Source organism: Asterias rubens, chromosome 12 (assembly GCF_902459465.1).
Source record: "Asterias rubens chromosome 12, eAstRub1.3, whole genome shotgun sequence".
Taxonomy (NCBI): Eukaryota; Metazoa; Echinodermata; class Asteroidea; order Forcipulatida; family Asteriidae; genus Asterias; species Asterias rubens.
The window spans coordinates 9,165,954-9,190,176 of record NC_047073.1 but is presented as its reverse complement, the minus strand read 5'-3'; the positions used below and the strand labels follow the sequence as shown (position 1 = coordinate 9,190,176).

Here is a 24,223-nt window from a genome sequence, read left to right as displayed (position 1 = left end):
CAGTGGTTTCCAGCACCATACAATTATCAGATCAGGTTCACTCAACTATTTGAGTTTGGATATGGACAGCAAATGGAAGGAAAACATTGTTCATGACCAGCGTTTTAGCCACGGTGGGCGTTGCTAGGTTGGCCTGTCCAGGATTCACAATTTTTGCCCAGCACTCCAAGCAAAATACATTGTGCCGCCCAGCACAGATTTCCCCTTGAATAAATCAAAATAAATAAATAGTCCTGAGATATGAGACACGGCTAATGATAGGGAGTATCAAATGTCACAGAGAAAGAACACGGTAAAAAGGCCATTTAACTTAGTGTATGGCCTCGTAACACTAACAGTTTGGAAATCTGGAATCATGCCTCAAGCACGCACTTCAGCAATAATGGGCCCATAATTAAACATGAATAATTTTGTTGATTCGCTCGCCCTAGGTGGACTTTGAAAATATTAGATTCATTGGCCACCGCTGAAATTGGTCTGGCTACAACCCTGACCTGCTCATGACGTATTACGGTCAGATCATTCATCTTCAATTAATTTCAGTGTCCATTAAAAAGGTAAACAGGAAAAATTGACATGTCAAGTTTATTGAAAGCTTAAAGGCAGTGGACAATATTGGTAATTGTCAAAGACTAGCCTTCACAGTTGGTGTATCTCAACATATGCATAAAATAACTAACCTGTGAAAATTTGAGCTCAATCGGTCATCAAAGTTGCGAGATAATAATGAAAGAAGAAAACACCCTAGTCACACGAAGTTGTGTGCATTTAGATGGTTGATTTCGAGACCTCAAGTTCTAAACTTGAGGTCTCGAAATCAAATTCGTGGAAAATTACTTCCATCTCGAAAACTACTCCACTTCAGAGGGAGCCGTTTCTCACAATGTTTTATACTGCCAACCTCTCCACATTACTCTTTACCAAGTGAGGTTTAATGCTAGTAATTATTTTGAGTAATTACCAATAGTGTCCACTAAACAAATTACATGTATAATGATAAAACTAGATTTACACATACAAATTTACAGCACGAACATTTTTTATATTTTAAGATAACCGTTAAAAAATAAAGGCCTTTTAATAAAACCAATAACCTGATGAACTCAAATTATGGTTCTTAACCTCGTAGTAAAGAGAGAAACATTCAACCGACCATCATCTGAGGTTCCAGAGTGCTGGTTTTCTTCTTGATCTTGCGTGGAGCTTTCTCTGAAGCATCGGAGCGTAGCTCTGGGGGCTTAAGGAGATCAGCGTGGTACTTCTGAACAGGTGCCCTCTTCTCTAGTGACTGGATGTTAATGATACCAGGAATGTCTGGGTCGTCTGGCCCAGGGGATCACTGATCCCAAACTATAGAATGCTTGTTTCTACGTCTTAAAATACACAAGATACAAGCACGGTTGTAACAAGAACATGGATGATACCAGGGGCCAATTTCATAGAGCTGCTTAAGCAAAACAATTGCTTAAGCACGAAAATAGCTCGCTTATTTTACACATGTTACTGGCAAAAATTTCATGCCATATACATTGCTTATGACTAGTATTTAGCCGTTGTTTACTTAGCATAACAATTGAGTGGAGTCTTGGCCGGTAATCTGATTTTACTAAGCAATGAATTTTTTGCTTAAGCAAAATGTTTGCTGGTCACTTGGACTAGGAAAAGAAAGAAAACTATGCTTGTCTCTCCTGCATTGTGACACATGTAAATACTGCTGCTGCATTTAGTCGACTCTTATTAATACAAGCTTGCAGGATATTTGACCCTGGTTAATACAAGATTGATCACTGATCCCAAACTATAGAATGCTTGTTTCTACGTCTTAAAATACACAAGATACAAGCACGGTTGTAACAAGAACATGGATGATACCAGGGGCCAACTTCATAGAGCTGCTTAAGCAAAACAATTGCTTAAGCACAAAAATAGCTCGCTTATTTTACACATGTTACTGGCAAACATTTCATGCCATATACATTGCTTATGACTAGTATTTAGCCGTTGTTTACTTAGCATAACAATTGAGTGGAGTCTTGGCCGGTAATCTGATTTTACTAAGCAATGAATTTTTTGCTTAAGAAAAATTTTTTGCTTAAGCAGCTCTATGAAATTGGGCCCAGGTATTAACGAGAGTCAACATTGTTGTGCTTTTTGTAGATATTTTATAGCGCTTTCCGCGCTTTATGAATGTTTCACGTGGTTAAAGTGATGATACTATAATGGCTTCTCAGCGTATCCTCAATTACTTACAATGGCATCGTGAGGTATACCAAATCGAGAACCTCTTCTCCTTTTGTTTTTAACTACTGATAATTTCGTTCATCACACCTTGATTTTGCTCGCTGTTGTTTGAGCATGATGTCTTTAAGCAGCAGGAGTTTGTCCTCATCAACCTCCGTCATTCCCTGGGACTGCAGTTTCCGCATAAGCTGTGATGATTTGCAAAATGTCAATCATGAATACATTTTCTCGAGAAGCGTTTAAAAAAGCAGTGTTTTAAACCAAGTATTTTTTTCTCAAGTCAAGTCGAGTCTTAAGGCATCTTTGCTCAAGTCAAGTAAAGTCACAATTCAATGAAATTGATCACTCGAGTCTGACTCCAGTCCAAGTCACCAAACAACACTGGTTGAAAAACTTTTATTCTGATGTATTATCCCTGCATATATTTATCAGCTGTTCGGATTAGGAACATGCTACCACTGGCTGCAGTCACTGCAACAAATCTGCAAGGATATAAATTTTGGTTTTTACCAATACACCGATGTGTGTTAGCACTGTATACTCAATACTTTCCTGAGTCCTGTGAAAAAATATCACAGGCATATTACTCGGGTGGGATTCAAACCCACGACCCTTGCAATTCTAGAGCAGTGTCTTACCAACTAAACTACCGAGATTGCCCGGTAGCTAGAGGCAGTTCGAGTCATAAGTTGTGCTAGTGGTTACTGCAAAAATATATAATTTAACATCTACTATAAATCTGCAAGGGTTCAAGAGAGAAGCAATGCCAGCTATAAGAGAGGTGAAGCTTCCAATCTCTCTCAGGACAAATTAACAATATATATCATAATCCGATAAGTACGATATTGACAGCACAAGCACAGAGCACAAACGGATTTTGCAACCCACCCACTCCAGGCCAGCAGCAATGCTTTTAGGGGAGAACAACAATTCAAGATTTCAGGATCAACATTCATGATAAAACTCAAGAGAAACATGATGTGTACCTGGGCAAGGCCACCATCATCCGGCTGGCTGTAGCTGGGTTTGTGCCCCGTCCTGCACAAGTTCCGCAGGAGTTGTCGATCCTGAAGATTGTCAAAGAAGCTCTCAATCAGAGGAGATCTCAAGATGTAGTCATAGACTGGCCTCGGCACAGGGTCTTTCAGTACGTTCAGTAGAATTGGCTGGAGAGTAAGACAGAAGGAATATGGCGTCAAATTATCTGAGTGATACATTGTATAACTGGAACAGTCTCCCTGCATCACTTTGTGAATGTAAAATGTTGTTTAGTTTTGTAGGCTGTTCCTTGAGAAGCCCAGCTTTTTGGAATGTGCCTCCACATTCATATATATTTTTGACTGTACTTCCTTTTGTCTTCTAAATAATTATATGTGGAAATAAAGGTTGCTCTTAATTGAATTGAATTTGAATTGCTTTCACATTTCTACACCGCTGCAAAGAGAAGCCATTGTTAAGCCACTAGAATAAGCACTGTGATTAGCAACAAACCAAATGTAATCCACCATCTGAATCAATTGGTCTGTTCAGTGCACACGTTACACTCAGAAATACAATGTTCTAAGCTTACCTCTTTATCAACTTGAATGATGGGCTGTTTGATAAACGGTTGCAGAAGCGGGATGAGATTGCAATGTACATCTGCAATGTTGAAGCTGTTTGCAATAACAGAAATTACCCCGGTTGTGCCTTGTCTGATCCAAATATTCTGAAACGAAAAGAACATTGCAATGTTATTTCTCAATCAAAGTCTTTAATCTACTTTCATGATGGGCCACTTGAAAAATGGTTGCAGAGGTGGGATTAAAGACCAGCTATATAGAAGTTACTATGTACAAGATTGATAAGGTTGTTTGTGCTTAAACTGAAAATTTCTTTTAGAAGTTTACAGATAAAACAATGCCATTTGCCTTAGATATTTGAGAACAACTAACCACTGATTATGTGAGGTCTGTGGTTGCACCATGTGAACTTCTTTTGATAGAACCAACACTTGTTGTTTCTGAAAAAAACCGGTGGTTGACAACTCAACATTTTGATTAGTATGCTCTGATTGTCTTCAGGAGGAATTCCTTCTTCCTTCAAATCCTACTTAGGTAAACACTGGAGCTGCAAACACTTGTACTTTTTCTTTTCAATGAAAATGGGCAGCAATCTTGTTTACTTACTGGATGACAGAGGTTTGGAACTATCTCCGATGCAAGGTCCAATATAATGGGCTTCTGTAGGAGTCCCAGCTCTATAAGACTGGTGAGTGCAGTCAGGGCCTTGCAGATCACAAACTCTTCAGAGTCGCATAGTCCCTGGAAACAGTTTAATAATAGCCATTGACAATGGATGTTGAATGCATACAGTCTCTTAAATCTGGGCGTGTCCTAGCCGAGTGGATAAGAACACCGGACTCAAGCTCTGGTGTTTCTGATCAGCAGAGTGTGGGAGTCCGACACTTGTGTCCTTAAAGCGAGACACGTAACCAGTATTGCTGCGCCCATCAGATGGGACGTTAAGCAGTAGGTCTCTTGTGTAGTGTATTGTATGTAAAATAACCCAGTGCACTTATCGTAAAGAGAAGGGGTTCGCCCCGGTGTTCCTGGTTTGATTGGCAGTATATTGCGCCAATGCAGTTTGTAAACCATTACATGTTGCTATAAAGGAATAGGTCTCATAACATATATCTCTACAAACCTTGCAGGAAAACAAAAATAGGCACTTTGATACGCCCCTAGAGGTGTGAGAAAGCGTATAAGAACAATGTGAATAATAATGATAATAATAAAAAGCATTTATATAGTGCCTTATGTAATGCTTCAAAGCAAGGCCTCACAAAAGAAAGAAAACACTCATAAATCCTACAATTAGCAAATAAGCATCACAAGATATACCGATAAAATATAGGAATTCAAAAAGAGCTGATAAAATCACAAGAGGGGAGAGGTATTATTATCCTCGTTATTAAACTTCAGAGAGTCTGTGTGGGTTATGCTTACCTGTTGGATGAGTGGTTTAAGAATGAATGAGCTTTGCCATCCAACGTACGCAGCTATGCCGACGATACTGTCAAAAAAGGAGCCGCGTAGATGCCAGTCATTCTAAAGAATCACAGAAAACAGTGATCAGGAAAGTCGGACACCCTCTTCTTGACTATTTCTTACCCACATTAGGGCTCGAGTTTGGAGGAAACATCTACAAGTCTGCAGGACTTGTAGCTCAGAATCTTTACTTGACAGGGATTTTTATTTACAAGACCAGGGCCCAATTTCATAGAGCTGCTAAGCACACAAATTTGCTTAGCATGAAATTTCATCCTTGATAAAAACAGGATTACCAACAAAATTTCCATTTGTTTCATGGTGCTTGTTACTGGTATTCAGCTGTCGTTTGCTCATCCTAAAAATCACCTGGAAAACTGGTTGGTAATCCTGTTTTTATCAAGGGAGAAATTTCATGCTAAGCAAATTTGTTTGCTTAGCAGCGCTATGAAATTGGGCCCATAATCGAAATGAGAAGAGACTAGAATCAAAATGAGAACACCGTTTTATCATCTAAACTATTTTATTTGAACAAAACACTAAGGAACTTTACCTCTTCAGATTTGTGGGTGATACTCAACAGGATTGAAAGATACTTGTGGGACTAAAACGAAAATTATTATTTTGAGACAAAAATGTTGAAAAAAAAAGAGCGGACATGTCCTGTTTTGAGTTTACTGGGCCGACACTGAACTTACTAGCTGGTGGTTCAGAGAAAAATTTAGGACCTGCACATTTGTCCAAAATAGTCAAAAGTTGGTCAAATCTTTGATTCCATGGTTGGTATTAAAGGAACACGTTGCCTTGGATCGGTCGAGTTGGTCTTTGAAATACATTTGTAACCGTTTGTTATAAAATGCATACGGTTAGAAAGATATTTGAAGAGTAGAATACAATGAGCCACACAAATTTGCCTCGAAATTGCGTGGTTTTCCTTTTACTTTGCGAACTAACACAGTCGGCCATTTATGGGAGTCAACCATAAATGGCCGACCGTATTAGTCGACGAGGTAAAAGAAAAACCAGGCAATTTTGAGTGATACTTATGTGGATCATCATATTCTACTTTTAAAATATCTTTCTAATCATATGCATTTTATAACAAACGGTTACAAACGCTTTTCAAAGACCAACTCGACCGATCCAAGGCAACGTGTTCCTTTAAGTAGAAGGCTTAACCCAATCAAGAGGGGGACATGTTTGAGCTCTAACATGTCACAATCTCTCTGTAATTGGGCCCTGGTTGTCCCATACCTCTTTTCTTTCCCAGCGTAATTAGTCAACCCCTCCCCACCCCACCCCGTGCTTTACCTTGTCGTTGAGGAAGGTTATCATATGGGAGAGTAGGATATCATTTGCTTTCTGTCGTCCAAAGAACACGCACAGCCTTGTGATGCCATTTTCAAGTAACGTTTGCTTCACTATATTCTCCTTTGAAACAAAAAAATTCAATTCCACTCAATTCAATTCAATGATGTCCACCCCCAAAGGTTCAAAGGTCGAAAGTACCATCCTCATTGAAGCCGTATGCAAACCAATGTGTGACGCACAAGTAGTTTGGTGTGTGTGTGGATGTGTTGTTACATGTATGCTAAAATTGTTTTACTCATATCTCAAAAACTACAGAACCTCGGTAATATTTGAAGGGAAGCTTTCTACTATCATTTATCTTCAAACCCTGCAAGTCTAATATAAATCTGTGGACATTTTGAAAAAGTACCCAAATCCTTTAAGAACTTGAGAATTTGTTGAAAACACGCATGTAAACATATTAAAGACAGTATCGTTTAAGACTGGCAGCATATTGCGTCACAGCTCCTTGTAAACCATTACATTGTGCTATGTAAAAAGGTGTGGGTCTCATAAATCAAAACGTAGTCCCACATACCTTGCAGGAAAATGCTGACTGTTAAAGCGCCTTGAGCCTCACTGAGTGACGATATTCGCGCTATATAAGAAGCCACTATGTCCCACATACCTTGCAGGAAAATGCTGAATGTTAAAGCGCCTTGAGCCTCACTGAGTGACGATATTCGCGCTATATAAGAAGCCACTATGATTATTACTATTATTATTATTTCATCTTATCACAGCATGCAAAAGAAAGATCATATTTTCATTTGTGTCGGTAACTCCTCGAGTCGGGCTACGTCCCGTAGCCTTAGATCTCGAGGGTCTTTCTTAGGATCCTTGCTGTTCCCAACAGCGCCGCCTTCTGCAAAAGATCTATTCTCACATTTGTCCCTATTTCGTCAAGATGTTTCCCCAGTGGTTTCGGAATGGTGCCAAGCGCTCCAACCACCACAGGTACTACTTTCACTTTCACCTGCCAAACCTTACGAAGTTCCCTGGCCAGGTTTGGGAATTTTTGGATCTTGTCCATCTCCTTCGAAGCTACCCTTATTCTTTGCCTTATCTAAGACTACAACATCCGGACGTCTATGTTCTATAACATGATCAGTCTGAATGTTAAAGTCCCAGAGTATCTTGACCTGGCATATTATTATTATTACTATTATTACTATTATTATTACAAAACTTACTGTATCACTGAGTAGGGTGACAACCTTCTGTTGAATCATTTCATGTAGATTCTGAAGCTCGTCATCATAGCTGGCCTGAAATTACATATAAAAAGACATCGCTAAAGGGTAAATCACTTTTCCCTTAATCATTTTGCTAGGACTGTATTGTCTCAATTGTGTCACCAACTGCCACTTAACCTGGTCTCCAACTTTGACTTGACTTGTCTGGCATCAAAAGATGGTGGGTTTTAATCTCCATTTAGAGTTGTGACTGAATGGTGTACAGCAGCTGCTTAAAAATGTATGAGTAGTTTGTTTGTTTGTTTGGATGATCTTCTCGTCAAGGGAACTTGGCAAACTCCCACAAGGGGATATAAACCCCAAGCTGGCATCAGCCGATCAAATAACCTTAAACGTCCACAATTATGAATTGCCCAAATCAAGAAAGTGTGCTTCAGTAACTAGATGATAATACTTCTTCAAGTCAATGTGCATTCAGCGGTTAGTTTAGTAGAATTCGAACCCACAACCTTGTGATTGAAAGTCCAGTAGTCTAATCACTGGACCACAGTGACCAGTTCAATCCCTGTTGAAACTGGTACAGGAACATTTGCCTGTTTATCTGACAGCTGAGGAGTCTTTGCTAACCTTACGCTACCCCCTAAGCTGACACCATAAAACTCTTTGGAAATGCCTTCACTCCTCAGCACCTGTCTACCTCAACAATCTTCTCTCCATTTATCATCGCGACAGCCGACTCCGTAAATTGGACGCAGCAACAAAACTTACTCCCACCATCTGTAAGAAACTGGTTGGTTAGGGCGCCTTTGGTTATAGCGGCCCCAACGTATGGAACAAACTCCCCCCAGAAATCCGCCAGTCTGACTCAATCATGACATTCAAAAAACTGTTGAAGACCGAACTGTTAATTAATTTGTTTATTGTTTATTCTCTTTCTGTTCATCGCCTTGATCTAGAGTCTAGGATATGTGCGCTTTATAAGAACTTTGTATTATTATTATTCTTATTATTAGCTGTCCTACAGTGCCATTCCAAACTTTCTAAATACCTGATACTGGAGCTTAGAATCTTGCACAGAGTCTGCCTGCGCGTCTTGAGTTGTTGTCTGTTCCAGCTGAACCATCTCTAGAAAGCGCAGCGCCGTCTCGGCCAACACCGCGATGTTCTCAGCATACGCAACTCGCACCAACACGATTTCATCCTGAGCAATGTTAGACTGCAGATTGCGGTTATATAAAAAGTGAGAAAATAGAATTATCTGTTGCAAACTGCTTACCGACCAAAAGAACCTATGGTATAAATGCATAAAGTAATGACCTTGCAAAGTCTTCCTCGAAGGCTAAAAAGAGAAGATTTAGAAGATAGTTAATCCTGTGCACCGCTAGACTAGAAAGCTGTTGTTGAAAACTGCTTTTACTACAGACCAATACACCTAAGTGATAACTAATAGTGAGAAACTTGCGGGTACAACCTTGAAATAGAACTCTTTTGAAAGAAGTGGGTGGCTCTGAGAAGAGCTTAGTGCTCTCTATGCTTTGGACAGGATAAACTCTGCCTGCTTCACGAGAATGAGTAGGCTAAGTGTGCGTTGGAAAGGGGACAATACTTCTTTGAGGCTGGAAGGAACAATAGTATGGTTCCGTTTTATACAATGAATGTAATCATTCATTACTCTTACTGTATACAGGGAACATGACCAAGATCATGACAGTATGACAAAGGTCTATTGACTATAAATTAAGCCATTTGACATTTGAAGAAGCAAGAGATGTGTGCTTTAAGTAAACTCACCAAATTTGGGAGAATGTACTCCGGGAATATGTTTGCATCACTGAAATAAAAATGGGTATGCAACGGAAAATGAATCAACAAACATGGCAGCTAGAGAATTCAAGACCTTTCTCTTGCAATGTCATAGCCCAAGTTTTTGCCAACCAAGGTTTGAAAACTTTCGGAAGCTATGAACGCAAGGCAAAAACAGATAGCCACAGTTTGTCACAATGTTACTAAAATATTCCAAAATAGTGTTGAATTTGTAGGAAACAAAGCAAAACATCATGAGATGTATATTGTTTTTTAATGAAAGTTTGCAAAAATGTTGAATTTTGATACAAAATATATTAACACGATGATAATTTTGCGAACAATCGGCCATCCATGCAAACCTGCGCGGTTTGTTTATCAACAATGGAAAGGTCCATGTTTACTAAAACTCTTTTTTTCTTAATTCATGCTTACCTCCTTGGCACTGAATTGACGAGGGTAAGGGTTTTGCTAAGGGTGCGTATTGCTTCTGCCCGTACCCTTGGAAATGGATCCGTTATGAAGTGAAGCTGGAAAAAGCAAAAAAAAGAGACTTTAAGATGAGTTACTTGAGCAAAATTTGCTGGAAGTGATCAATTCAAAGTTTACCTCACTTTAGTCAAACACAGTGAGACAATCAACTCAAATATTGTTGTTTATCCCTTATGTAAAAATGACTTCCTTTAAAGAAACTGGACACTATTGGTAATTGTCAAAGACCAGTCTTCTCACTTGGTGTATCTCAACATATGCATAAAATAAGAAACCTGTGAAAATTTTAACTCAATTGGTCGTCAAAGTTGCAAGATAATAATGGAAGAAAAAACACCCTTTGTCACACGAAGTTGTGTGATTTCAGATGCTTGACTTCTGGACCTCAAAATCTAATTCTGAGGTCTCAAAATCAAATTCAAATATTTTAGTGGAAAATTACTGCTTTCTCGAAACTCTGTTACTTCAGAGGGAGCCGTTTCTCACAATGTTTTATACTATCAACAGCTCTCCATTGATCTTAAACAAATTTTTATGCTAACAATTATTTTGAGTAATTACTAATACTGTAGTGTCCAGTGCCTTTATTAAGAGGAATGGAAATGACAAAATCAATTTTGTGATGTACTCATTTTCCAAAAGTTAGATGTAAGTGGGCAAAATTATACGTCTCTAACTTCACAGTTAAATGGTGTAAATTGTCATTGTAGTTGATACTCTCCCATGCAAAATTGATTACAACAATACCTGAGAGAGACCCTGGATGCTTACCATATATGGAATAATTCTGTCCAGGATAAGATCATCTGGGATATGATGCGCAATCATCAGTAAGATCTCCAGGCCTGATAACTTGTTGATGCAAAACTACAAAAACAAAATATCATTTCCAAGTCTTTAAAAATACTTCCTCCGGTTTTGGTGACACTAGAATGTTCTTACACTTAAAGCAATCGCACAACATCGGCAAAAAGAATTGTCCAAAGGCCCACACTTCGTGTATCACAACTTATACATAAAATAACAAACCTGTGAAAGTTTAGGCTCAATCGGTCATCGGAGTCCGGAGAAACTTAACGGGAAAACCCCACCCTTGTTTCCGCACGTTTCACCGTGTCATGACATGTGTTTAAAATAAATCCGTTATTCTTGATATCGAGAATGTGTAATTGTTTCAATGTTTTCTCAAAAAGTAAAACATTTCATGGAATAAAATTTCAGGGGAAGTCTTTCACCATTACCTTCTGTAAACCCTGTAAGTTATTTGTAAATCTGTGAACATTTAATTTTTGTTCTGTTCAGAAAGTGTCCAATGGCTTTAAACTTAAATTTGTACCTCCAAGTACACCCACATCTCGCCAGCTAAGAATAGGTACTTTTGGCCCCAAGGCATGCTACTGTACATGTATGTATGGATGTGAACATAAAACGCCCTGTCTCAATCTCTTTTTACACTTTGTTAAATTGTTAGGGAAAATCTGCTCATCTCTGTAGTTACTTTTCTCAAAATGTAATTTTTTTCAACCCTGCATAAATGTAACAATTGTGCATCTGACTTTGCTGATGAAGATTCAGGGTCTTACCTTGAGAGTGCGTAGACATGATGTTACAAGAGATAAGACGATAACAAGTCCATTGTTAGTGTCTTTGCATTGATCTCCATCTTCATCGACTGGACATAGTGTCGCAATAATTGTCTCCATATCCCTTTTCAATCTAAGGCGAAAAAATTCAAAAGCGGGCCTTACTTACAAAGCTGTTCGTTTCATCCGTGACAAAACCCAACTGGATTTGAAAGAGCAGCTGTGCTATGTACACAAGTGCGCTAAGTAAAGACAAATCTGCTTAGCAGAAATAGGTTAATAGTCATGTTTTCCCTCAATTTCAACTTGCTAATGTACAAACCTGCTATGGCATGCGTGCTTTCACTGTAGCCACATCATCATTATGGAACAAACTCCCTCATCACATCTATCAAGCTACTGACTCATTCAAATCTCTCAAAAAAGCTCTTTTAGGTTTAAGCGCTCAGGAACACCAGTAAGAAGCAGCAATAAATCAGATTTTTACTGTGTTATCTTGTAAAGTACATTTCTTGTATCTGGTGTTTTGCCAATTTTCATGGTGTTGTGGCTGAGCGGTTAAGAGCATCGGACTCCGAATCTAGTGTTTTTGATGAGCAGAGTGCGGTCGAGTCACGGTCATGGCGCTTCTGTCCATGGATGAGCAAGTAACTTTACCAGTACTGCTTTGTCTTCTACCCTAGGTCCCTTGTCAGGGATTGGCAATGCACATAAAACAACCCACAACTCATATTGTGGAAGAGTAGGCGTTCACCCCCATGTTTCTGGTTCATGTAACGAGCACTCTTGTCTCCTCAGGCTTGAGAGCTACAGTGATTAAGTTCCCTAATGAGGCATCCCTGGTAGCATTACAAGAAATATACAATACAATACAATACAATAATCTTTATTAGATCCCAAAAAGGGTCATTCAAATGCTCGCATACAGTAAAAACATTGACACATTAAAAACATTACAAAACAGACAACAGCTATATACAATTACAAGAGAAAAAAAAATAAAAAGCGATAAGAAAAATACCGGAGACTGGGCGATAAATTTATAATAAACTTTTAAAATTGAGAAGAAAACTACCGGAGCCTTAAACGTTTAAAATTGAGATTGTGGTGTGTTATTGCACGAGGGATAAAGGAGGATGGGTAGCGGTTTGTCACAGAATATGGCACTCGCATACGACCAGACCTAGGGATCAACTGGCTGGCAAGCGCATCATGAAGCGGATGGTTAGCATCATTCAGTAGCATATTTAGCTTGCCAGCCAGCAGATCCCCATATGCTGTGTCAACAAGCGGCCGCGACTCCCCAAGAATCCTTCCTGCTGGTTTTATCATTCTATTTATGCGATCCATTGCAATCCCACGTACATTTCCAACCCAACAGATCAAGCAGTAGGCCCAAACACTAGCAACCACAGTGTCGTAAAAAGTAGCTAAAACTTTAGCAAAAACCGCAATAGTAACTACTGCCAACAAGCAGTATTTGCTCCCCTTTGAAATTGGGTTAGAGGTCTCCTCACCTTGCGATCTTTTCATCTGCTGGTAGGATAGGGATGCTGGCGAAATCTCCCATGAAGACCTTAAGATAGTTGTAGAATACCTCAGGGAAGGCCGTCACCTTCCACTGGACGAGGTACTCCTCTGCAGAGCACCGCTTAGCAGGATCTTTCTGAAGCATGTGCTCCACTAGGGCCTGTCAAAATGAGGATAAGAGTAAACTCCGTTGGTGGGGAAGTCTCTTAGGAAGACAGCCAACCATGTCTGCCTGTTTTCAACTGCGCTCGATTTCATGGCTCTGCTTATCGACCAATTCCCCACTTGCAATTTTCATGTAAGGCAAGCACAGAATTTCTTAGCTAGCTGTATAAGTGGGGAACACCTAATAACATTGAATGTTCCCTGAGCAAACAAAGTTCTAGGTCATACAGCCTTCAGTGTAGCTGAGCCAATGACAGGAAATCTGTTACTCACCTTTTCCCATCTTATTGCTTTTATGTATGATATGATCTTGATAGAATAAGCGCACTATAAATTGTAAATGTTACGTTATGTTAACCTACTGGTCAAGTGAATGATAAGCAGTTGCTATTTAAACCTGCAGCCCTTGACCTTTCACAAGGGTTTTGGAGGATTTAGATTTTTTTTTAGAGGGGTTGGGGGAGGGGGGTTGAAAGGTTTGGGATGGTCAAGTTTATAAAGTGTATCATCTTCAAGAACTGAATGAACCTGACCTTAATGCTAGGATCCTCTATCTTTTCCAAGACCTTCTCGGGGGTGTATGTCCCACTGCAGTAGGCAAGCAACTGAGAAAGGTCAAAGGGCGCGTGACCTTCAGTAAAGAGCTCGGCTATCACGCACCTGTTGATCAAATATCAAATCAATGACATCAGAAAACTTTCTATTATTATTATATATTTCTGGTAAATAGACTAAGGGAGCCTATAGCACTGTGTTTTATTTATTTATTATTTATTTATTATTTATTTATTACACACCCAGCAGCACACATAGTGTTGATACCTGAATGAGCAAAAAAAGCCAAGATCAAATCGTCAGTTTTAGAAGTGGGCGGAAACCCCAACAGGGAGAAAACCCCAATCCATGAACAAGGCTTCAAATCTAGACTTCAAAGGGTATGTTCAGACAGCGAACTAAGTTAAACCTGAACCGGTTTAACTTCTAGGAGCAGCAGGGGGTGATCGTAAAAATAAAACCCCTTTGCGTTCAGACAGCACTGGGTTAAACCCGATCCGGTTTATCTTTGGTTTTAAGAGGTCAAAGAAAACGCGACCCGTTACTCTAACATCCTGTTTATTGTCCTGTTCATTGGTCACCGTGTATTTACGTAATGATTACGGAGGTCAATGGGTCGCCTGTTGTGAGTTAAACCGGATGTGGTCTTTTTTATTATGTCCACACACAGTGTTAAAAGATAAACCCGAAGCGGTCTAAAGATAAACCCCCTCCTTGGACGGTTTATCTTTTGTGGGTTGAACTCAATTCGGACTAACTCATGGTTCAACTCGATCGAGTTCAACTCAGTGTGTCTGAACGGATATAAAGTTAGTCCGAATTGAGTTCAACCCACAAAAGATAAAGCGTCCAGGGAGGGGAGACTAACTTTAGATCCGTTCAGACACACTGAGTTGAACTCGATCGAGTTGAACCATGAGTTAAACCAACTTTAGTACCGTGTCTGAACGCACCCAAAATAATGGCCCAGAGGTGAGAGGCAGGAAAGCAACCACTGTTTTAAATCAAATCTTACAAGGGAATCAGGGCCACTGCAACCATCAAATAACATAAAATGGGTTAATATGTTTTAATTATAATTTTCTGCCCGGTTCATATTGTTTATCTGGTGTGTAGATGTCTAGTTGGTACTGTCTAGTCCTTGGTCTTTTTGTTGTCCATTCTTGTTTGCCTTCTGTCTGTGGTTTTCTTGTTTACTGCCCTTTTGTGTTTAATTCTGTTGGTTGCTTTTTCTGTGATTTTTTGTATTTGTATGTTTTTTGTTGCATAATGGAATTAGAAAATAATAATAATAACAAAATATAAAAAAACTCAAATTAAAACCAAACTCAAATCTAAATTGGATGAGGAATTCTTTCTCTCTCTGTAGCAATATCTGAAATTTCTTGTCGACAGAAACACTATACTTTCTTTATTTCTTTTATGTATCTTCCGCTCAGGTAGTAGTTAAAAAGCAGGACAGTTCTTTACAAGACTAATTGAGAAGACTCCCAAATTCCGACAATCTAGTTGAATATATGGCAAGACAGTTCTCTAAAGGACAGATCTACCTGGCAACTAGATACACACATGGTGTTAACACAAAACAAATTTTCTCTTACTCACCCTACTGAAAAAATATCCATTTGCGGTGTAAGTTCTCCCTTCTTGATCACACCTATATCAAGAAGATTTTCTGAGCCCTCAGAAGTAGCACTCTCCGCTTGGAACATGTTGCCCTCTACAAAGCGCTCAGGGGCAATATAACAGGTACGTCTTCTTGATGTGTCATAGAAGAACGAGAACTCTGCCGGATTGTCCTGTGTAATATAAGAAATTCGGGGGCATGTCAACATTTTGGATGAACAACATCTGATACAGTAGGGTGCATGGTCGAATGGTTTAACTTTAGAGCATCAAATTTAGGTGGTTGAGCCATCGTAGTGTGGGTTCGGGTCCTGGTCGTGACACTTGTGCAAGATACTTCACTATAATTGCTTCTCTTCACCCAGGAGTATAAATGGGTACCTGGGAGAGTAGAGGTTGATATCTTTGTATGAAAAAGCCACTTGAGCGCTTTGGTTGCCATGGGTTGAAGACTGTACATTTTGGTGGCACGGTTGGCTTGTGTGTAAAGCGCTCGCCTCTCACCAAGGTGACCCGGTTCGTTTCCTCCCTCAGGAAAAAATCAAACACTTTCGATCTTGGCTGTGATCCGTGGTCATAATGGGTTGATGTGGCTGGCAGCTGAATGCGCCCTTGTATGCCTGCTTCTCGAACACGTTGTAGCCGCGTCCTTCGCAATTCAGCTCTAGCTGAATTAAGAAATGGGGCCAAGGTTAACAATTAAGATTCAGATAGGAACTGTTCACAATTTTTGAGTAGTTCCTTATAAAGATATTCTTTTCTGGGTTTGGTTTTGTTGTCAATGAAAATGTGTCTGGAAAGGAAAATGAAGTGGGAAAGAAAGAAACTCACGGCTGGCAAGAAGGTGGGTTTGAAGCTTGCAAAGTCCGTCAGGAGAACCCAGTTCCAGCCCGTTATCATAACGTTCTCGCTTTTGATGTCTCCATGACATACCTAAAACAGTAAACAATTTCTTTAAAGATAATTACTCAAAATAATGATTAGCACAAAACCTTTCTTGGTTGATAGTATAAAACATTGTGAGAAACGGCTCTCTCTGAAGTAACGTAGTTTTTGAGAAAGAAGTAATTTTCCACGAATTTTATTTTGGAGACCTCAGATTTAGAATTTGAGGTCCTGAAATCAAGCATCTGAAAGCACACAACTTCGTGTGACAAGGGTATTTTTTCTTTCATTATTATCTCGCAACTTGGATGACCGATTGAGCTCAAATTTTCACAGGTTTATCATGTTTATTTTATGCATATATTGAGATACACCAAGTGAGAAGACTAGTCTTGGACAATTACCAATACTGTCCAGTGTCTTTAACTCAGCCTAAAGTCCTAAGAATACTCCTAAGTTAAGAAGAGTTTGGTGAAATCGACGGCTGTACCTTGACTCGATGGGCTTGGTTTATGGCACAAAGAAGCTGGAAAGCAATCCACTTTTTCTCGATAGTGTTGAGGAACGGACGCGTGCTGATGCGATCGTAAAGATTATTGCGCACATACTGACGGAACAGCAGAGCGGCCTTGTTGGACAGCTGGAAAGAAAAAAAAAGTTTTACCATGACTTCCATAAGACCAAAAATTTCAGTTTTGGATGTGGGAGAAAAACCCAAGATTTCATGATTGCTGAACTGTGCACAGCAATTTGGCTGTTGACAGTACCAAGCCATAAAAATAATTTATATTATGTTTCAGCGCTTAAAAATCTTGTATAAAGTGCTATTATATAAATGCATGCTATTGTTATTATTAATTATACATGTAGTGGGTCTTATACTAGCCTTACTGTGCTTCTCAGGAATGGTAAACAGTTAGAGGAATTGCTGAGATTCTTCTTGATCTTCTCCAGCTGGTCTTTGTAGTACATCAGAGGAAGAGAGGGATCATGGATCGCAAACACTTTAACCACGGCGAGACCCTCTCTAAGAACGGAAAAACACATTTTAAAAAGGAGGGAATTAGCTGTTGCAAAGGTTGACGCTGGCCTGTGTGCTTCACTTTTGAAAGGGCAAGGGCACCGAGGCATCTTCTCCTTGGTAAAGGGCACCCTATGAGGACATTGTAAAATTCTACTGGTCTATTTCATGGGCACCAAGGCAATGACCATGGGGCACGGAGGTAATCGCTTTCGTTTCCTCCGTGAAATATCAGGCCTGCCATTTATTCAGACAACCCTACATTCCGATAACCCCTCAAGGCCCTAGCCTTGCTCAAGGCAGTCGAATTATTCACTCCGAAAAAAGACCGCCGCTGTATAAAAACCCACCCGTATTCACTGTGCGTAACATCGCACGACACCACACGACACGATGCCCCCGTACACTATCCGCATGCGGTTAGTGGTACGAGTGCGGATGACTTGTGTGCACAGTAGTTGTACGATGTGACAGTGTGTATACGGGTGGGTCATGCGGTGTGATCGCACGCACCACGCACAGGGTATACGGGTGGGTTTACAGCGGCGTCTTTTTGGAGCGAATAATGCGACTGCCTTGAGCAAGGCTATCAAGGCCCCCTCACGGTCGTATCAAGGCCGAGTGGTTTATGAGCACTGAACTCAAGCTGTGAGGATTCTGATCAGCAGAGATAATTCACCATAATTGCTTTGGCCTTTGGATGTTACATAAAGTCATAGGTCCTGTGTTTTAGTAGAACGTCCTGTATATGCGCATGACCTCAGCATCCATGTACCATTTTGTGGCCTATTAGTATTGTGATGGGCAAGCGCCATGGTCTTTTTCTTTACATTATTCTCTTGCAACTTTGATACACAGATTTGTTATTTTCAAAGGCATAGGCCTATGTTGGGATACACCAAGTGAGAACTGCAGCCGTTTTCACAAGATGCTAGGATTAATCTTAACTCCAATTATGACGAGTAACCGGTCCTAACTTAGGATGGGTTCAATGCGTCCTACGTATTTGGATACTGAACCCGTCCTAAGTCCTAAGATTAATCCTAAGTTAGGAAGAGTTTGGTGAAATCGACGGCTGGTCTATGACAAGTACTGTAAGGTGTCCAGTGCCTTGGGGGCGTGGAAACATTATTTTAAAGACTTACTTATACTTTGCCCGTGCAACTTTGAAGAATCGTGTGCTTCCGAGGCTTGCATCAAACTCGTAGTCAGTGACGTCTGTCAAATAATGCTCTACTGGAAAGATTTGCGATGGTGCTATTCCTGTCAACTGATTACCCATAATGCTACTCTGTCTTGCTGAGCGACCTAGTATGAAGTCTAGAAATAGAAAATTAAGAGGGGTTAATATTTTTAACAAGAAGAATGATAATAATTAATTAATAATGATAACAGGCCTACAGGGTTCAAATAATAGCGCTTTAAAGCCATTGGACACTTTCGGTAAACAGTATTGTCCAAAGGCCCACACTTCGTGTATCACAACTGATATAAAAAATAACAAACCTGTGAAAACTTAGGCTCAATCGGTCATCGGAGTTGGGAGAAAATAACAGGGAAAACCCACCCTTTTTTCCGCACGTTTTGCCGTGTCATGACATGTGTTTAAAATAAATCCGTAATTCTCGAGAACTAGAATTGATAAATGTTTTAATGTTTTCTCGAAAAGTAAAGCATTTCATGGAATAATATTTCAAGAGAAGTCTTTCACTATTACCTTCTGTAAACCCTGTAAATTATTTGTAAATCTGTGATTTTTTTTCTTTTCTTTCTGTACTGAAAGTGTAAAGTGCTCAGTATAATTTGAAGTACGGGTGTATTACCAATACAAGACCTATTTCATTTAAAATAGCACCATAAATGGTTTACAATACAAGGTGTTTTGGCACAATATGCTGCCAGCCAAATCAGGAACAACAGATAAGTGTCTGGCTGTAAAAGGACGCGCGTCACAACTGCTAGATAGATAATGTGTTGACTATAGTATAGATGCACTGTCAAAATTTAGAAAAAGGAGTACAGCATCCTCATGTGTGTGCAGTTTGCTTTTACTCATGTAATTGAGTCTGTACTTACAGTTACACGGAAGAAAGAAGATGAAGAAGAATGTTACTTCTTGGGATAACCATGGCATGCTAACCATAAACAACCATCCATGGGGGTACTACAACACACAGGACAGCGTAACTGTAACTACGTAACTATTTTATCACTTATGTCAAAAAATAGGACACGGTCCTTCTAGCTTCTTCCACATCATTGCATAATATTACTGTGATTTCTGCAACATAATGTATAGACGTGTATATATTTATGATTGATTAATTTTACTATCTACAAAATTTTAATACAACTTAAGTTTTTAAAATAAAAAGGGAGGAGGAACATGATTGAACACACAAGACTGAGTGACACAGTCCACAACACAACAAACAAGAGCAAGTTTTCCATAATTTTACTTTCAGACGTAATCTTGTCATGCTTATGTACTCACAGTGCTGATCGTGCCTTCATTAAGTCCAAGGTGACATAATTAGTGATTGAGCTCCCAGTCAGCTTCAAAAAGAGAATCTACCATTTCGTGACCGCTAGATTGCGGTAACTTCACAACAACACCGTGAAAAAATCCTAATGTTATGCACAAGTATATAGAAGTCTGGTTTCCCTAAATGTATCGTTGGTTGTGCGTTGTTATATGAGAAAGGCACCCGTTTGGATTTTGACCTCATAGCGCCCTCATCCGGCAAGATTATTTTAAGTTGCAACTTTAGCCAGAACATCTGCTGACGTCACACTTCGAGGCTCGCGCGACAGAGACGGTTGCCTCGAGCATGTCAATCACCTGTGTGTACATGGGGAAAGTACGGCAGCCAAACGTCACCTAGAAACATGTATTGGACGCTTACGTCACTGCACGCCTCCAAATTGTATCAAATGAAATTACTTTCGGAAACGCAAGATACCTAGGGTCGATTTCACAAAGAACTGTGACTAGTTCCTAAATAAGGCTAGTTGAGATGAGTTGAGATGATCGTCCTCACTCGAGATAAGACTAGTCTTAACTCTTTGTGAAATCCACCCCTGGTTTGGTAGAGGTACGTGTGCACCATTATTCGGCAAAAATGGTAAACAATCTATAGGTTGGCAAAATACTGGTTTTGTAGCGGCCCAACATTTTTGGGAAAAAGTGGTAGAAATTCTACACTGGGCCAATACTGGTTTTGTAGTGACGCACCATTTTGTTGGGCAATTATGTTAGAAAACCATACTTGGACAAGCACACCATTTTTGGCAATATGGCATAGAAAACCTTTTGTGGGCGAATCTTGCCAATACTGGTTTTGTGTAGCATGCACACCATTATTTGGCGAGTGGTATAGAACATCTTTTCTGGGATAGGCCCCCTACTACTTTTTTTTTTAACAGCACACCATTTTAGGCAAACATGTAGAAAACCTCTAATGGGCCAATACTGGTTTTGTTGCTGCACACCATTTTGTCAAATAATGGTGTACAGAAAACCTTTTCTGTGTCGATACTTGTTTTGTAGCGGCACACCATGCGCCTCTCTTAGCATGAGTACGTCACAAATCTAACCCAAAACGAGGCCATTGGTTTACGGCGCAGCCACTGCAAGTGGTGGGCGGACGTGCGCCTAGCTATAGTCTCATTTTTGGTAAGAATTATGACGTCATGCATGAATATTAGGAGGGCGTATTCTTCTGGCAAATTAATGGTAGAAAATATCAATTGAGCCGGCCAATACTGGTTTGTAGCTAGCTGCACACCATTTTGGAAAAAATGATATAGAAAACCTTTTTTGGGCAAAGCTGGTTTTGTAGCTGCATGCACACCATGGCAAAAATGATAAACCTTTCTGGCTGTAGGATGTTTGAATTGTTTGTTTATCTACTCGTGTTTAGTTGTGCATTATTAGTTGTCGATTTAATTAATTTATCTTTTAATTACACACTGAACAATCTGGCCAGTAACTAGAGACATGTGTTGGCCTAATACAGAAGTGCCAGCATCATCATGAACGTTATTGGGCCTGTACTGTGTGAGTTATGTACTGTAACTGTGCAAAAAGTATGTTGGCCAACCTGTGGGCCTTGTCTGGCCAGTAGCTGGCCAATTCTGGGCCAAATAGTGGCATGCTATAATGGCCCAATAGAGATTTAGAAGCGCCAGCGTCGGCACGAGCGTTATTGATGGGCCTGTACATACTGTGTGCTTAAAACTGTACTGGGCCGATTACATGCCAATGTGCAAAGAGGATTGGGGCCAACCTTCTGCTAGAAGTGGGCCATAACTGGCCGGTTAACAGGCCAATTCGGGGCCAATAGTGACATACTGTAGTGGCCCAATCAGGGGCGTCAATCCGTCTTGAAGTGTTGGGGGGGGGGACATAACATTTACGGCGTGGGGTCCGGGGCCCGCTTTAGGGCCCTGGAATTGTTTTTAGCCCGTAGGTGCTCTCTGTTGCAATCTAGTGAATATGAGGGGTGATGTTTCCCCTTCTCAGATGTTGGAATTTAGTGCCTTTTCCAAGCTATGATGCACCTATTCTTGCTATCATGGTTATTGTACCTAAAAAGCAACTCAATTATAGCTTCGTTATATCCATAGTGCTTCTGCATTCTAATGCTCAGACGGCGTTTCATTCCTAACATCACCAGACCTAAGACACAAGTTTTATGGTGCAAATCTATCAGAATGGAACAGAACATCTGTAAAATGTGAGCAGCAGTATAGAACCTTTTGGGTTGACAGCATCTTCAAGTGCGGACCTATGCACCAAGTTTTAGGGGGTAAACCTGTCGGAGAGTGAGCTCACGAGTGCGAAACCTTTATGGCATGGGTCCGGGCCCGCTTAGGGGCCCGGGAAAATTTTGCATTCTAGATGCTTTGTGCATTCTAGATGCTTAAGGCCAATAAGAGGCATTCAGAACGGAACAGAACAGCTGTAACATGTGAGCAGCAGTAGAACCTTTTGGGTTGACAGCATCTTCAAGTGTGGATCTATGAACCAAGTTTATGGGGAAAATCTGTCAAAGAGTGAGCTCACGAGTGCGAAACCTTTACGACATGGGTCCGGGCCCGCTTAAGGGCCCAGAATATTTTTTGCATTGTAGATGCTCTGTGGTGCAATCTTAGGCCAATAAGAGGCAAACGGAACGGAACAGAACATCTGTAAATTGTGAGCAGCAGTAGAACCTTTTGGGTTGACAGCATCTTCAAGTGCGGATCTATGAACCAAGTTTATGGGGAAAATCTGTCAAAAAGTGAGCTCACGAGTGCGAAACCTTAACGACATGGAGAATATTTTTGCATTCTAGATGCTCTGTGGTGCAATCTTAGGCCAATAAGAGGCAAACAGAACGGAACAGAACGTCTGTAAAAATGTGAGAAGCAGTAGAACCTTTTGGGCTGACAGCATCTTCAAGTACGGATCTATGAACCAAGTTTTAGGGGGAAATACTGTCAAAGAGTGAGCACGCGAGTGTAAAACCTTTACGGCATAGGTCCGGGCCCGCTTAAAGGCCCTGGAAAATTTTGCATTCTAGATGCTCTGTGGTGCAATCTTAGGCCAAATACAGAACGGAACAGAACATCTGTAAAATGTGAGCAGCAGTAGAAACTTTTGGGTTGACAGCATCTTCAAGTGTGGATCTATGAACCAAGTTTTAGGGAAAAATACTGACAAAATAGTGAGCACGTGAGTGTGAAACCTTTACGGCTGTAGACAGGGGCCCAGTCTACCGTGGAGGGATCGAAGCTAAGGTAGTTAGTGCGGACTCTATAGCACAAGCTTTGTTTTTCTTCCGTAGTAAGGCAAAGAAGTAGGACTCAATAGAGGCCACAATTTGACAATATTTGATTAAAGGAAAACACTTGTCGAAAAGTAACACTGAATTTTCAGGTTGTATTATTAAAACCTCAAAAATTTACAAAGGGTTCCCCCATGGCAGATTCTTTTCCAAAGTGTAAGTCTATGTTTATTGAGGGCAAAATTTTACAAAATCTCAAACATATTTATCAATTTTGGGCTAAAAATTGAAGGAAAACAAATCACAAGGGGTCATAAGTCCAGTTGTTTTATCAAATTTTAGCCCAACATTAAAAAAATCGACAAGGGGTAAAGTCCTGTTGTTTTATCTTGATAACTTAGCCTTGTAAACTTTTCGCTCGAAAAAACCCACGAGGCTATAGCCTTGTGAACTTTGCGCTCGAAATAAAATCACAAGACTATATAATTATATATAGTCGGGCGTGACCGGTGGCTGGGCAGCATAGCATCCTGCAGCCTGGCCATGCGGCAGTCCGTTGCCCACCAGTCTTCGTCGTTGTGGTATAATTCTTAGCTCTCGTGTCGACCAGTCCAACGGGACTCTAAAAAAATCATAAGGCTATAGCTTTGTTAATTTTTCGCTCGAAAAAAATCATAAGGCCTTGTGAACTTTTTGCTCGAAAAATCATGAGTCTTTAAACTTTTTGCTTTAAAGGCAGTGGACACTATTGGTAATCACTCAAAATAATTATTAGCATAAAACCTTTCTTGGTGACAAGTAATGGGGAGAGGTTGATGGTAAAAAACATTGTGAGAAACGGCTCCCTATGAAGTGCCATAGTTTTCGAGAAAGAAGTTATTTTCCACGAATTTGATTTTGAGACCTCAAGTTTAGAACTGGAGGTCTCGAAATCAACCATCTAAATGCACACAACTTCGTGACAAGGGTGTTTTTT

At 40.1% G+C, this 24,223-nt stretch overlaps 1 protein-coding gene across 1 annotated transcript in view; it reads right to left on the bottom strand.

Moving 5' to 3' along the window:
• The window catches only part of LOC117297563 (phosphoinositide 3-kinase regulatory subunit 4-like), a 28,458-nt gene extending 8,314 nt beyond the window's left edge, over positions 1 to 20,144 (bottom strand). Inside the window, exons 1-22 of the mRNA XM_033780661.1 lie at positions 19,971 to 20,144; positions 18,622 to 18,796; positions 17,347 to 17,482; positions 16,946 to 17,095; positions 16,402 to 16,503; positions 15,550 to 15,743; positions 13,923 to 14,049; positions 13,212 to 13,384; positions 11,695 to 11,827; positions 10,883 to 10,978; positions 10,055 to 10,149; positions 9,608 to 9,647; positions 8,865 to 9,032; positions 7,814 to 7,888; positions 6,582 to 6,701; positions 5,229 to 5,330; positions 4,410 to 4,544; positions 3,812 to 3,949; positions 3,228 to 3,407; positions 2,329 to 2,429; positions 1,635 to 1,655; positions 1,154 to 1,337 (exon numbers count right to left, since the gene is read on the bottom strand). Coding sequence (XP_033636552.1) covers positions 1,154 to 1,337; positions 1,635 to 1,655; positions 2,329 to 2,429; positions 3,228 to 3,407; positions 3,812 to 3,949; positions 4,410 to 4,544; positions 5,229 to 5,330; positions 6,582 to 6,701; positions 7,814 to 7,888; positions 8,865 to 9,032; positions 9,608 to 9,647; positions 10,055 to 10,149; positions 10,883 to 10,978; positions 11,695 to 11,827; positions 13,212 to 13,384; positions 13,923 to 14,049; positions 15,550 to 15,743; positions 16,402 to 16,503; positions 16,946 to 17,095; positions 17,347 to 17,482; positions 18,622 to 18,758 — 2,607 coding nt within the window. The 5' untranslated portion in view covers positions 18,759 to 18,796; positions 19,971 to 20,144. The remainder of the gene's footprint in view (positions 1 to 1,153; positions 1,338 to 1,634; positions 1,656 to 2,328; positions 2,430 to 3,227; positions 3,408 to 3,811; positions 3,950 to 4,409; positions 4,545 to 5,228; positions 5,331 to 6,581; positions 6,702 to 7,813; positions 7,889 to 8,864; positions 9,033 to 9,607; positions 9,648 to 10,054; positions 10,150 to 10,882; positions 10,979 to 11,694; positions 11,828 to 13,211; positions 13,385 to 13,922; positions 14,050 to 15,549; positions 15,744 to 16,401; positions 16,504 to 16,945; positions 17,096 to 17,346; positions 17,483 to 18,621; positions 18,797 to 19,970) is intronic.
• Between the last annotated feature and the right edge of the window lie 4,079 nt (positions 20,145 to 24,223).